General features: G+C 41.2%; 1 protein-coding gene and 1 non-coding gene across 2 annotated transcripts in view; one reads left to right on the forward strand and one right to left on the reverse strand.

Annotated features, from left to right (window-relative positions):
- Positions 1-883: 883 nt before the first annotated feature.
- The window catches only part of CCDC170 (coiled-coil domain containing 170), an 85,628-nt gene continuing 70,678 nt past the window's right edge, over positions 884-15,833 (reverse strand). The window contains exons 9-10 of the mRNA XM_025383587.1: positions 3,496-3,732; positions 884-1,275 (exon numbers count right to left, since the gene is read on the reverse strand). Coding sequence (XP_025239372.1) covers positions 1,075-1,275; positions 3,496-3,732 — 438 coding nt within the window. The 3' untranslated portion in view covers positions 884-1,074. The remainder of the gene's footprint in view (positions 1,276-3,495; positions 3,733-15,833) is intronic.
- LOC112623906 lies at positions 3,296-3,402 on the forward strand. The gene has a single exon (XR_003119262.1). It is a non-coding gene; the product is annotated as a U6 spliceosomal RNA (small nuclear RNA).

The raw sequence follows: 15,833 nt of genomic DNA on the forward strand, positions 1-15,833 counted from the left end.
GACTGAGATCGGCCCTGCTGAAACATTAACAATTACCACCAGATGTAATCTGGCAGCAACAGTTAGAACAGGCAAGTTTCTTACAGGACCTGAGACCGATGTAAGTTTGATCCAAATGAATTAGGTATATTGCTTTTGCTTTTTGAAGAACTCACATAGTTTACACTTGTAAATCTGTCATTTATGGACATTAACTCTTTTTTTTTTTTTTTTTTTTCTGAGATGTAGTCTCACTCTGTTGCCCAGGCTGGAGTGCAATGGCACAATCTTGGCTCACTGCAGCCTCCGTCTCCTGGGTTCAAGTGCTTTTCCTGCTGAGTAGCTGGGATTACAGGCGCGCACCACCACACCTGACTAATTTTTTGTATTTTTAGTAGAAACAGGGTCTCACCATCTTGGCCAGGCTGGTCTCAAACTTCTGACCTCAAATGATATGCCCTCCTTGGCCTCCCAAAGTGCTGGGATTACAGGGGTGAACCACGGTGCCCAGCCTAGATATTAACTCTTGATGGCAGGGGTATTTTTCTCCCTATATGCAAGCAATTCCCACCAGCATCATAGAGATTCAGGAAAAGCCGACTCTGTGTAGCAGGAGAAGAGGCATGGTCTTTGAGGCCAGGCCAATGAGTTGTCCATCCTGGTTCCACCACTACCCAACCTCAACCTCGGATAGGTAACTCCATGTCTGAGCCCCAGAAAGGTTGTAAAATAAAAATGTCACAGCTTCTCTACATGGTTATTATGAGAACTAAATTGGCCAGTAAAGCCCCTGACTTAAAATAGATACCCCCCAGTGTTAATCTCCCACTCCCATTTCCCAATCTAACTCATGCAATCTGGTGGAATTCTTCTGGATCCTAAAATGCTAGTAAATGAAATCATAGGCGTTTTTAACGCTGAGCGTTTATCTAAAGCTGACACTTTTGAGATCGTTCTTGCAAGTGATGCATTCTCACTATATCATCAAGGCATAAAATATTCACAAACTGATCAAATCTCAAAGACATGAGGAATCTGTGAAATTGGGAATTGTGTCCCACATCTTATGGCCACCTCTCTCAAGAGACACAGTGTTCAATGAAGAAGTTGTAAATGGCCTTGTGTGTGCCTATCTTGCCCGGCAGTCACATCTTTGAGGCAGGCACAGGTAAAAAAGTGATGCTGATGTGAATGGATCAGTCTTTCAAGACACTTGATGATTTCGTAATCAGGAAGAGCAAGGCTGGTCAGGTTCAAGCCTAGCATCTGGGACACCACCTCCCTGAAGTCTGCCAGCTGCAATATCAAACAGAAACTCATTAACTGGGAGAACAAAATGTATCAAATACTGCTGAACCAAACGCAACAAACAAAACACCTGTAGAAAACCCAGGTTTGCACGAGGGAGGGAAATTATCTACCCTCTTCCTAGTTCTCTCACTTATAAAATACCAGATTCCAGATAAGTCCCACAGCTGCCAACCTTCAGAGATTTCACAATCACTTTTCTGATGAGCCAACTGATGTGGTACTGGCTACTAAGTCAAGAATCCAAGTTAAGTAACCATGAATGAGACCCAGACCTCACTAAGTCTTCATTTTCTCATCTTCAGGTTGGGATTAACCATACACCTACCTCGGAGGGCTGTTCTGAAATTCAGATCACATGAAATGGTGACTGTGTGTGCTCTGCATACTAGGAAGGACTAAACAAATGTTGGTGGGGTTGTGTCAATGGATGGTAAACATGCTTTGGGATTTTAGCTGACTGATAACCTCTTACACTAAAAAAAAAAGAAGAACAAATAGCAAGAAAGTATAAGTTAATGAAAACAGGAGGACTTCTAAATTACTATCAAGTCACATCACACAGATTGCCATTTCACAAGCCATATTCCATGGGACTACTCTGGGACTTCTATTTCTCCATTGAAAGAAAAGTGTGGGGCTGGGGACAATGGTTGAAATATGCCTCATACCGCTTCAAATTCTCATAGGCTGGTTTCTGTGGTTCCAGGTTAATGCAAAAGCAGATAAATCAGGGCATCTGGCCAACACCTCATTAAAGGCACCCTCCATGTTAGAAAAGGGATGATCCAACCTGAGTACAGTTACATCCAAGAGAATGCCACCCAAACAGTCCCATCCCAGGCTCACTTGCTCTGCAACCTCCTTCCCTTGCAGAGTCCAATTTGGGAATGGTTTTAGTTGTTACAGTTTGAATTTTATGACACCTCAAAATTCTTATGTTGAAATCTAATGACCAATGTGAAGATATTAGGAGGTGGGGCCTTTGGTGGGTGATTAGATCATGAGGGTGGAGCCCTCATGAATAAGATTAGTGTCCTTATAAAAGAGGCCCGGGAGGGCTGCCCTGCTCCTTCCACCACGTGAGGACACAGCAAGAAGGGGCTGACTCTGAACCAGGAAGCTGTGCTCACCAGACACCTTGACCTTGGACTTCTCAGCCTCCAGAACTGTGAGAAAGAGATTTCTGTTATTTATAACCTACCCAGTAGATAGTACTTTGTTACAGCAGCCTGAAAGGACTAAGCTACCAACCTAGTCTCCCTGATGAAAAAGTTTCTCTCAGACTTCTACCCTTTCCAATGTGGCCAAAGCTTTTCATTCCGAAGAAGCTTCCTTTCTGAGAACACTCATTGTGTCGTCTGGCTTTCCCCATCTCTGCCTGACACATGAACCAAAACAGAGGCAGCCAAAGCGGGGGAAAAAACCTAGGATCAGAGTCCACTCTATGCCCTTTTGAGCTTCAAAAGGAGAAACAGACAAAAGCCAAAAGCAACGGAGGTCAAGCTGCCCAGTACATATTTCTTTATGCCTGACCTCCTGATGGACTCACTAGATAAAATGCTCCTCCTTGTAGCCAGCAAGCAAATGAGTACTTTTTTATGGCTTACATCTGTGCCTGGTCGGCCATCAAGTCTGGGTGCCACTGTGTGAGATTTGTGGCTGTTTCCTACGACTGATCTCTGCTACAGATAAGGCTTGCCTCCTGAGGCCGAAGCCCTGGTTAACGTTAAGAGCTCTGTGATGATGCAAACTTCAGAGGTGATCACCTAACATAACAGAAACCTCCCCAGAACCAGAACCTGTTTTTTCACCGAAACCCTTCCGCTGCTTGACTAAGAATGTCTTTTCCTTTCCTACAATTTGTGCCATGAAAATGTGAACAATTTTTCTTAGCGGGGTGAATCATAATGGTTACTTGAATGCCAAAAGATGCTGGAGGGGCAGGTGGATATGTTGAAAAGATATAGAAAGCTTTGTAAATTGCTTTGGAATAAATATGTGACTAGCTCTCGCTTCGGGAGCACATGTGTTAACATTGGAACAATACAGAGAAGATTAGCACAGCCCTCATGAAATGATGAAATACAAATTCATGAAACAGTCCATAGTTTTTAAAAAAGAAATGCATGAATAATTATTAATATCCAGCTCTTGAATTGTCCTGCCATTTCCTAAACAAGGTTTCATCACCAGATTTAGACCCACCTGCTTTTCTCTCTTTTCTGCTTCTTCCAAAGATTTTCTTAGTGTCTTCATTTCACTGGTTACCACTTCTATCATGTTTCTGGCCCTTTCTTTATTCTCCTTAGCCTCATGTTCTGTGGTATCCAGTTCTGACTTGACAGACATGAGCTTTTTCTCAGCTTCCTCCTTCATCTTCTCCAGCTGGTCTCTGGATTTGTTTAGATCTTCAATGGCTTTAGTCTGTTCCAAAGTTTTAATCTAGGAAGTCAAGAGAATGCTGATAACTCCTTTTGTATTTATTTAGGAAAACTGTATAAATATGACATATCAGAAGTCAATGGAATTCGCTTCATACCTTTTTTATGAATAAAGAATGGAGTTCATCTCAAACAGTTACAGATTTTGCTAAGCCTATGTGCTGGACAAACATGTCTTAAGACAGTTACAGCTAAAAACAACATATTAGAGTACACTTATTTGAAAAATCAATGAGATAAAACTGTAGACAGCATAATTCTGGGGTCAGATTTTAAAATTAAGCCTGCTGGTATGTGCACACACATTCTATGAGCTCCATAAGCAAAAGCAGCTTCAACTTTCTGCCCCGACCAACGGGACATTGCTGGTATATAAACATCAGGGAGAGCGAAATGTCCCCTCTTCTAATGCTCTATCCCGTGAGAGCCCCACCTCAAATCCACCTCAGCAAGTCTTCACAACTGCTGTGAGGAAAATATAGATGGGCAGTTTTTCAGAAGCGTTTCTAACTTTACCAGTGAGTCTGGGAGGTGAACAGCTGCAACTGTGGGGAGGAGTAGTGTCTTCCTCTGAGAAGCTGTCCAAAGATCTTCAAGCCAAAACACACAGTATGCTGGAGGGTGAGGCACATTCTCTGTATTAGCTTATTATTTAAGATTAGGCCAGAGTTGCTTACAAAAAGAATTTAAGGCCAGGCGTGGTGGCTCATGCCTGTTATACCAGCACTTTGGGAGGCTGAGGCAGCCAGGTTACCTGAGGTCAGGAGTTCAAGATCAGCCTGGCCAACATGGTGAAACCCCATCTCTGCTAAAAAAAAAAAAAAACACACACACACACACAAAAGTTAGCCAGGCATGGTGGCAGGCACCTGTAACCCCAGCTACTCAGGAGGTTGAAGCAGGAGAATTGCTTGAACCCAGGAGGCGGAGGTTGCAGTGAGTTAAGATTGTGCAATTGCACTCCAGCCTGGGCAACAGAGTGAGACTCGGTCTCAAAAAAAAAAAAGAATGAAATTCTGACACATACTACAACATGGATGAGCCTTGAAAACACGCTAAGTGAAATAAGCCAGACACGAAAGGGCTAATATTGTATAATTCCACTTATATGAAGTACAGAGAATAGGCTAATTCATAGAAATTGTATGTAAGATAGAAGTCACCAGGGACTGGGGAAGAGGCGAAATGAGAGCTATTGTCTGATGGGCACAAAGTTTCAGTTTGAGACTATGGAAAGAGTTCTGGAAGTGGATAGTGATAATGGTTGTACAATATTGTAAAAGTACTTAACACCACTGAATTGTATACTTAGTAATGTTAAAGTGATACATATTATGTTACTTTTATTTTAGCACAATAAAAAAAGAATTTGAAGCAACATCACACAGACACAAATTGTTTTGACTAATCACTAAAAACAATACAAATGAGCTACAATTTAGTATCCACTAGGTTGGCTAAAATAAAAAAGACAGACAATCACAAGTGTTAGCAAGGATGTGAGGAAACTAGAACTCTCATACACTACTGGTGGGAATGTAAAATGGTGTGGCTACTGTGGAAAATAGTTTGCCAGTTTTTAAAATATTAAACATAGAATTACCACATGACCCAGCAATTCCATTCCTAGGCGTATGGGCAAGAGAACTGAAAATTTATGCCCACACACAAACTGTACACAAATGTTCATAGAAGCATTATTCATAATCACCAAAAAGTAGAAACAACCCAAATGCCATCAGCTGGTGAATGGAAGAACAAAATGTAGTATAGCCATACAATGGACTATCATTCAGCAGTAAAAAATAATAGAGTATTGTGACATGCTACCACATGGGTAAACCTTGAAAACATCATGCTAAGGGAAAGAAGCCAATTGCAAAAAAGAACACATATTCTATTATCCCATTTACATGAAAGATCCAGAAAAGGCCAGGGGCTAGTGGGAGGGCAGAATGGGGAGCAACCATTTATGGGTACAGGGTTTCTCTTGGAGGTGATGAAAATGTTCTGAAACATGATAGTGGTGCCATTTGCTATATGTACATATACTTAAAATCACTAAATTGTACATGTTTTTGAGACAGGGACTTGCTCTGTCACCCAGGCTAGAGTGCAGTGGCACAATCTCAGCTCACTGCAGCCTCTGCTTTCTGGTTTTGAGCAATTCTTGTGCCACAGCTTCCCCAGTAACTGGGATTACAGGTGTGCGCTACCATGCCCAGCTAATTTTTGTATTTTTAATAGAGACATGATTTTGCCATGCTGGCCAGGCTGACCTTGAACCCCTGGCCCCAAGTATCCTCTCACCTTAGCCTCCCAAACTGTTGGGAATACAGGTGTGAGCCACTGCACCCTGCCTAAATTGTACACTTTTAAAAAGGGAATTTTATGATATATCAACTGTATCTTGATAAAGCTGTTATTTGAAAGTGCATTTACAAGGAAGCTCTTTAAAAGGATCAAAATAAATTAACTTGAAATAAATAAATAAACGTATCAGTAAGGAATGAATAGACAAAGAGCAAACAAAGACCAGTACAGCTCTGAATTTAGTTCTGCGCTTCCTGACAATTGAGATAAAGTGTTCAGGTATATTCTCAAAGAAAAAGCATTATTTCATGTTTTCGTTTTGTGGTTAAATCATTAAAAAAAAAAAAAAAGAAAGTAACAGAATAAAAGATATCAAATAATAAGTATTTGCTGTCTTCTTCCTTCCCTCCCAACCCTTCTTTCCTAAGAAGAAAAGATGTTTTATTGATGCATCTACTTTTTTTTTTTTTTTTTTTTTGAGATGGGGTCTCCCTCTGTCGCCCAGGCTAGAGTGCAGTGCCATGATCTCCGCTCACTGCAAGCTCTGCCACCTCCCAGGTTAACGCCATTCTCCTGCCTCAGCCTCCCTAGAAGCTAGGACTACAGGCGCCCACCACCACACCCGGCTAATTTTTGTATTTTCAGTAGAGATGGGGTTTCACCGTGTTCGCCAGGATGGCCTCGATCTCCTGACCTCATGATCCACCCACCTCGGCCTCCCAAAGTGCTGGGATTACAGGCGTGAGCCACCGGGCCCGGCGCATCGACTTTTATCTAATTGCTTCTAGGGTAGAATTTGGATAAAGGGGGAGATTGTCAGGAAGGCAGCAAGCCAGGGAGGCTAAATTGAGCTACATGGTAAAGAGCTGAGAGAGAAGTAGGGAGAAAGATGAAGAATTCTGTGCTAACTAGGCTGCGGGAAAGCCTCCTTGAAGAAACCTAGAATCATGCAAGAGGAAACTGTGAGAAGGCATTGGTGTTGTGCAGCAAGGTAATGAGAGAGAAAGGGGAATGAGAATGTTGCTGCCCCTGATGAATGAAATCTCTTTGTGTTTTTTTACTGATGATAATAAAACTAACAACTGTCATTTAGTTGCTCAACTCCTGATTATGTATTGCTAAAAGGCTTTGAGATGACTGTGACTTACATTGATGACATTTGGAGACTACTGTCACAGATTGAAATCTCTCCCTAGGGTTGGGCTTAGAGTGCATCTTCACTGTGGCTGAGTATCTGAATCATGGCACAAGTGAGCCTGTTCTATACTCTGAAGGCTCTCACTATCCCACTAGAAAGTCTGAGAAATGGGAACAACTGTTCTAAGATTAGGACATGATCTAGAGGAGATGTGACTGCTTGGGATATGGATGTCCAGATGGAAAAAAAAAATCAGATTTATTTATACCATTTTGTGTGACATCACTAAATTGAGGAATCTTGAGTCAAATACCTGCTGAACTCATAAACCAGAAACCAGTTTTGGCCAGGCGCAGTGGCTCACACCTGTAATCCCAGCACTTTGGGAGGCCGAGGCGGGTGGATCACGAGGTCAGGAGTTCGAGACCAGCCTGGCCAAGATAGTGAAACCCCGTCTCTACTAAAAATGCAAAAATTAGCCGGGCGTGGTGGCGGGCACCTGTAATCCCAGCTACTCTGGAGGCTGAGGCAGGAGAATCACTTGAACCCAGGAGGCGGAGGTTGCATTGAGCAGAGACCACACCATTGCACTCCAGCCTGGGTGACAGAGTGACACTCCATCTCAAAAAAAAAAAAAAAAAAACAGTTTTGACCTATTATAACCCATAGAACTTCTTAAGGCACAAAACTTCTTTTGCTATAGTCTGAATGTTTGCGTCCTTCTAAATTCATATGTTGAAATTCTAACCACCACAGTGATGATATTAAGAAGTGGGACCTCTTCTTAATATCAACTTAATATCTTCTTAATAACAACATGGGAAGGTGATCAGGTTATGAAGGCAGAGCCATCACGAATGGGATTATTGCTCTTATAGAAGAGGCCCCAGAGAGCTGCCTCACCCCTTCCACCATGTAAAGACACAGCAAGAAGGCATCACCTATGAACAAGGAAGCATGCTCTCCCCAGACATCAAATCTGCTGGCACCTTGATTTTTAGCTTCCCAGCCTCTAGAACTGTAAGAAATTTCTGTTGTGTATAAGCCACCCCGTTTATGGTATTTTGTTACAGCAGCCTTAATAGACTAAGATAACTTTCTTTCTTTTTTTTTTTTTCAGATGGGGTTTCACTCTTGTCACCCAGACTGGAGTGCAGTGGCGCAGTCTCAGCTCACTGCAACCTCCGCCTACTGGGTTCAAGAGATTCTCCTGCCTCAGCCTCCAGAGTAGCTGGCACTACAGGCGCATGCCACCACTCCCGGCTAATTTTTGTATTTTTAGTAGAGACGGGGTTTCACCATGTTGGCCAAGATGTTCTCAATCTCCTGACCTTGTGATCTGCCCGCCTCAACCTCCCAAAGCGCTGAGAGACTAAGACACCTTTCTAGACAGAGAGGAGGTCGATGGCAGACATTCTCAGACAGTTTTGTAGCTATTGACCTGGCTCCATCCAAAGGAGATTAAATCCCTTGGAAATTGGCAGCTTCTATGAAACTTACAATCAAGAAGGCATAAGAATAACTGCTGCAGCTTCAGAACTATGCAGAAAATAAAATGTCAACAGCTGGGAGAAAAAATTCTAAGTGAGCAACAGAGCCAATGAAACATATCACCAGTAGAGCAGACACCTGAGACAGGGAAATAGCACCCACTAAGTGCAGGTCTACAGGGGCCGACCTTGCAGACCATTTATGGATCCCAAGTTATCAAAACGTTTATTTGATTACGAACTGCATAGTAGGTACCAATACATCAGAGCATTGTCTCCATGGTAATGCCTACGTGTGCTGATTGTATTGTGGTCATGTAAAAGAATGCCCTTGTTCTTAAGTGATATGTGGGAAAATATTTGGGGGGTGAAGTGTCATGATGTTTGCTACTTACTCTCACATGCTTTTGCAAAAATAAAACATCTATCTCTCTCTCTCCAGGCAAAATACAGTAATCAGTAAAATATTAACAATCTATGTGAAGGGTAAAAGATTATCCATTATACTATTCCTGCCATTTTCTACAGATTAGAAAGTTTTCAAAACAATTGAATATTTTCAAAACAAGAAGTTGGGAAAGGGAAAGTATTGATCATGGATCCTACTAGTAGAATTTTTAAAATATATATATACACACACACACACACATTTATAAGTTACATAAGCATATTGCTCAAAATAATATATTCTGTAGACCATTAAACATTTTACAAAATGGGGACATTACATTGATTAAGTAAATATCAATTTTTAAAACAAAGTGATCTCTCTTTAAAACAAAGAAATTCCTTTCACATACAAACCATCTCACTGAAAGAAAATATGTGGCAAATGGTAAATTGCTGGGATTGGTATGTTGAATTTTAAACCTTGTATCTATAAAAGAACAGATACATTCAGCCTGTCTGTTCAGATTGGGAAAACATTTACAGTGGGCTATCTACCAAAGGTGATGGAACACAGCTTGGAGGTCTAGAAGCTCATGAATCAAGTCCTAATGAGAAGAATTTGTTGCCAAGAATCTCTAAAAAATATGAGACTTTATCAGAATCCTCAGGGCTGCCTGAATCTTTGTTCCCAGGAAGCAAGAACAAGTAATGCAGCTCTGAGCCAAGCCACCAGGGCAGAACAGGGAGCCAACAGTGGTGAAGAAAGCCTCAAACCCAACAACAGATTCCTGAGAGTGGAGTGGGACTAAGTTGGTTTCTTAATCTTCCTAAGGGAACTCCTCAGACCCAGCTCACAGTTCAGCGAGAGACTGTGCCCCTAATTCTCTTCCAGTGGGACAGAACTGGTCATAAACAAGATTGATGTGCCGCTCAGACTCTAGCAAGGGCAGAGAAGGTTCCAAGTGTGCTTCACTGTCATAAACACTGTATCTATTGTCTGCTTCCTTAAAGAAAAGAATTTTAAAATCCGGTGAACAATTATCTCATGTTATAAGGGCCAAAGGCCCAGAAAGGGAAGATGACTAAATTTAATTTTTGATGTGTTGGCTTCCTGAGAGGATCTAAATTCTCCAGCTGGAAGGTTTCAGGAAGCTGCACTGAAAACACCACCCAGTAGGAGCCAGGAAGTGAGCACAGGCTCTCTGAATGGGATAGGACGGCAAAGTGGGAGAGTCTTTTGATGGCCCAAATAGATACTGTGTCCCTCTTTGAAAAGGACACAAAAATTTAACTAAGTAGAAAACATCATCAAGATGGCTAACTAAAGGCAACCAACACTCATCTCTACCACAAAGAAGGACCAAAACAACAAATAACCACACATCAAACAGTGTCTAGGGAGGAACACTGGAATTCAGCAAGGAAGTGACAAAGACCTTCTGAGATGCAAAATCTCAGGAGGGCAGCATAGAAAGGAAAACAAAGCAGTCAGCCAGGATCAGCTTGGAGCAAAGAGAGACTTCCCATTGCAGGAAAAAGGGAAGTGGGAGATCCCCAGCAGTCCACATGCACACCATGGACACCTATAAACTTAGCTACTGGAGACCTCAGCCCTTACAGGACACAAGCCCAGTATAGGCGGCTGCCCGGAGTCCATGTGACCTCATTATTCCAGAGAGGAAACTTATGCTGAGGCAAACTCACTTTCTGAGACTGAAAGTGCATGCTCCCCAGAGCCTGACAGCCACCTACTCATGGCCTTCTGCCATGACCACTGGCAATCCGCCCCCACTTTCAGTGGTAGGACCACCTCATCCCTGCATGTGTCACCAGAGGCCCAAGGACCAGCCTGCCAAGCATCTCCATCCCCAGCAAAGCCACACCACAGCCTCCACAAAACACCACACCCTGAAGTAGTCACAGATACTGCTAACACTGATTACAGCTAAAGAAATCATACAGAGACTACACAACTGTACCCTCCCAGAACCAAAGCCAAAACACTCTACCCAATCAACAATATAGGCCGTATCTACAGGAAAAAGTCTTTCCCTACCAAAGCGGCTTCATAAAATTGGAAGAAGTGCTTGTTTCAACAGATGTACAGATATAAACATAGGGGCACAAGACTCATGAAAAAAGCAAGTACACCTCCACAGGAACACAATAAAACTTCAGTAACAAATCTCAAAGAAAAGGACCTCTATGAAATGCTTGACAAAGAATTCAAATAATGATCTTAAGGAAACCCAATGAAATAAAAGAGAACACAGATAATTCAATGATCTGAATAAGAAAGTCAGCAAAGAGATAAATATATATATAAAAAAAAAAAAAGAACCAAGGTTAAATCTTGGAACTGAAGAATTCAATAAATAAAATTAAAAACATTATTGAGAGCTTCAACAATAGACTAGATCATGCAGAAGAAATCATTTCTAAACCTGAAAACACATCTCTTGAAATAACCCAGCCAAAAAAAGAAAAAATAATGAAGAAACTCTATGTGGCATAGGAGCACCATGAAGTGAACAAATATTTGCATTATTGGAAGTTACAGAAGAAAAAGAGATGGAAAATGCATTAAATTCCTGTTTAACGAAATACTAGTTGAAAATGTCCCAAATCTTATGAGAGATATGGACAGACAGAGACAGGAAGCTCAAAGATCCCCAAATAGAGTCAGCCTAAAAAGGTCCTCTTTCAGGCACATTAAAGTCTAAAAGTCAAAAGTCAAAGACTAAAAGAGAATTTTAAAAACAGCAAAAGAAAAGCATAAAGTCACATAGAAGTGAATTTCCATCAGATTAACAGTGGATTTCTCAAGAGAAATGTTACAGGTTAGGAGAAAATGGGAGTCAAAGCGCTAAAAGGAAAAAAAATGCCTATCAACAATAGACAGCCAACAAAGTTATGCTTCAAACAAGAAAGAGAAACAAGTTTTTCCCAGACAAGGGCAAACTGAGGGAACTCATCACCATTAGACAAGTCCAAGAAGAAATGTTTAAGAGTCCTACATCTAGAAGCAAAAAGATTATATTTACCAGAATGAAAACACATGAAAGTTAAAACTCACTATTAAAGCAGATACACAAATGGGAAAGAGAAAGGCATCAAATGTTATCACTACAAAAATCACCAAACTGCAAACTGCAAAGATAAACAATAAGAGAGGAAAAAAGGAATAAACTATATATTAAAAAAAACAGAAAACAATTACCAAAATGAAAGGCCTAAGTCCTCACTTACGAATAGCAACCTTGAATGTAAATGGTTTAAATTCCTCAATTAAAAAATATAGACTGAAAATACATTTATGTCCAAGGTCAACCCCTGTAGACCCACTTAGTAGGGGGCATTTTTCTGTCTTGAGTACCTGCTCTACTGATGCCATCGCAAACAAACAACAAAATGGTTATAACAAGTTCTTACTTATCAGTAATAAGTTCAGAAGTGGGAAGAGCTCAAAGCAGTCCCAGAAATCCAGTGGATCTACATCATCAGAGCTGAGTATGAGATGGGAGCTCAGGGGGAAAAAATTAAGGAAGGCTATACTCATTGGGTTGGAGAAAGTTCTGGAGTGGGGAAGGAATGTGGGGAGAGGCTGTCTTGTCTGGGAGATATAAAGAGAGTTAGAAAGTTGGAGAGAACTTCACAGGTGGCTGAAGAACGTTAATCCCTTTTGGTGTTTCCTTGAAAGACGGCAATGAAGAGAATGAGCTTTCCACTAGTTTTTGGTTGTCTGACTGCTGATCTTTGGCCACAGCTCCCTACTAAGGTTGGGCCACATGATATAGGCTAATAGCTGATGGCTCTCCACCAAATAGCTATTCTTACTTTCTTTCTTACTGTACAGAATAAAGACCCATTTCTCAGACTGACTTCACTTACATGAGGTCCAGGGACTAAGTTGGACCTCATTTCTGGCCAATGGAGACATAAGAAGTGCTGTATCATTCCTGGAAAGCAGCACACAAGGTGTCTTCCACCGTTCCTCCTTTCTGATGACTAGAGTGAAGCTGGAGCCCCAGCAGCTAGCTTGGCCTAGAAGATGGCATTGAGGACTAAAGCTATTGCTAGGATACTGAAGCAGAAGGTTGAAAACTGAGGTTGCCGGGTGCTTCTTTCCAGTGAGAAGGGAGTAAACGCCTCTCCTCTCTAAGCCACTGATATTACGGGGTGTTTCAATATATTGAGCTGAAACTAATGATAACTGATACAGGCCCTAAAGCACCTAGCATGATGTGAATTATGCAAAGCACTTTCTTTATCCTCTGCCATTCTGCCACATGATTTCAGTACTTGGCATTTGGATTTGTGTATAAAGCTATATTTGTGCCAATGAGTCGTTATCCTGGGCTAAAGAGAAAACGGTAAAGGCAGAGTTAACATATAAATGTGTTCATGCAAAGTGAAGGCCAAACTATGTCATGGCATAGGCACAAATCAAGTATCTGCAGTATTAAAATAAAACACATGGTACAATAACTCCTATACCCTTAGGGAAAATAAACTTTAGACATGCCAAACTCAAAAGAACTTGTATCATGAGCGGTTGGTACCACACATTCTTATTAATGGATGTATTAGCCCATTTTCACATGCTATAAAGAAATACCTGACTGGGCACAGTGGCTCATGCCTGTAATCCCAGCACTTTGGGAGGCCAAGGCGGGTGGATCACCTGAAGTCAGGAGTTCACAACCAGCCTGGCCAACATGGTGAAACCCCATCTCTACTAAAAATACAAAAAATTAGCCAGGCATGATGGCACACACCTGTAATCCCAACTACTCAGGAGGCTGAGGCAGGAGAATCACTTGAACCCGGGAGGCAGAGGTTGCAGTGAGCCGAGATCGCACATTGCACTCCAGCCTGAGTGACAGAGCAAAACTCCATCTTAAAAAAAAAGAAAAAGAAAAAAGAAATACCCGAGACTGGGTAATTTATAATGGAAATAAATGTAATTGACTCACAGTTCTGCATCGCTGAGGAGACCTCAGGAAACTTACAGTCATGGTGGAAGGGGAAGCAGGCATGTCTTACATAGTGGCAGCAAGAGTGACAGCATGTTAAGAAGGAACTGTCAAACACTTATAAAACAATCGAATCTCATGAGAACTCACTCACTATCATGAGAACAACATGGGGAAAACTGCTCCCGTGATCCAATCACCTCCCTCCCTCAACACATGGGGATTACAATTCAAGATGACATTTGGGTAGGGACACAGAGCCAAACCATATCAATGGTAATTTTAGTAAAATAATCTATCACATAGAATTAATATCCCTAATTTTTTAAATTCTATTTTATCCTTTGTTTTGATTTCTAAACTGGTATGGATTTCATAATATTAAGAAATATAATAAGATTAAGAAATTTCTATATAGTTTTAAGTTTGTACACATGTAAATAATATTATAATAAAATTATTTTAACTCAACACAGGTAGAGAAATTCATTAAAAAACATTTTTCTTGCAAAAAGGATTTCTGTAATACTTATATTTGACTGCCAAATTAAAATGTAATAGTATCTGGAAAGGTCTGCTTTTTCTTGGTCTAGAATTCAGGAGTAAATTTACAGCATGGATCTTAAAACAGAAGATTTGTATAACCTAGGCATCAAGGTCTTCAATCATGGTTTTGAAACAGACATAGAAATGAGTACAGGCCGGGCGCGGTGTCACCCCTGTTATCCCAGCACTTTGGGAGGCCAAGGCAGGCGGATCACGAGGTCAGGAGATCGAGACCATCCTGGCTAACATGGTGAAACCCCGTCTCTACTAAAAATACAAAAAATACAAAAAATTAGCCAGATGTGGTGGTGGGTACCTGTAGTCCCAGCTACTCAGGAGGCTGAGGCAGGAGAATGGTGTGAACCCAGGAGGTGGAGCTTGCAGTGAGCCGAGATAGCACCACTGCACTCCAGCCTGGGCAAAAGAGTGAGACTCTGTCTCAAAAAAAAAAAAGAAAGAAACAAGTACAAAAGCTTTCACCCAAATGTTCATAGCAGCCTTGTTCAGAATAGCCAAAAGTGGAAACAATCTAAATGCTCATCAAATGCTGAACGGACAACCAAAATGTGGTATATCCATACAACGAAATATTCCTCATCCATAAAAAGGAATTATGATGGTTAATTTTATGTATCAATTTGGCTGGGCAATCATGCCCAGATATTTGGTCAAATATTTAATGGATAGACTTTGCATAAAGCAGAGTGCCCTCCAAAATGTGGGTAAGCTTCATCCAATCAGTTGAAGGCATAAGCAGAACGAGACAATGAGCTTCCCTGAACACAAGGAAAACCTGCCAGCCTTCACATTTTTACTACCACATTAGCTCTACCTAGGTCTCCAGTCTGTCAGCCCATCCTGCTAGTCTCCAAAATTGTGTGAGCCAATTCTTTAAAATAAATCTCTCCATGTAGATAGATAGATGATTGATTGATAGATGTAGATATTTATATCTACATATATCTGTCTGCATACACACAAACACACATACACACACACACACCTCCTATTGCTTCTGTTTTTCTGGAGAACCCTGACCAATACAGGAATGAAGTACTGATCCATGGTACAACATGGGATGAACCTTGAAAATATTAAGTATACTCATACTAAGTAAAAGAAGTGATATGGTTTGGCTGTGTCACCACCCAAATCCCATCTTGAATTGTAGCTCCCATAATTCCCATATGTTGTGGGAGGGACCCAGTTGGAGATAACTGAATCATGGGGGTGGTTTCCCCCATGCTTT

This window comes from Theropithecus gelada, chromosome 4 (assembly GCF_003255815.1).
Source record: "Theropithecus gelada isolate Dixy chromosome 4, Tgel_1.0, whole genome shotgun sequence".
NCBI lineage: Eukaryota > Metazoa > Chordata > Mammalia > Primates > Cercopithecidae > Theropithecus > Theropithecus gelada.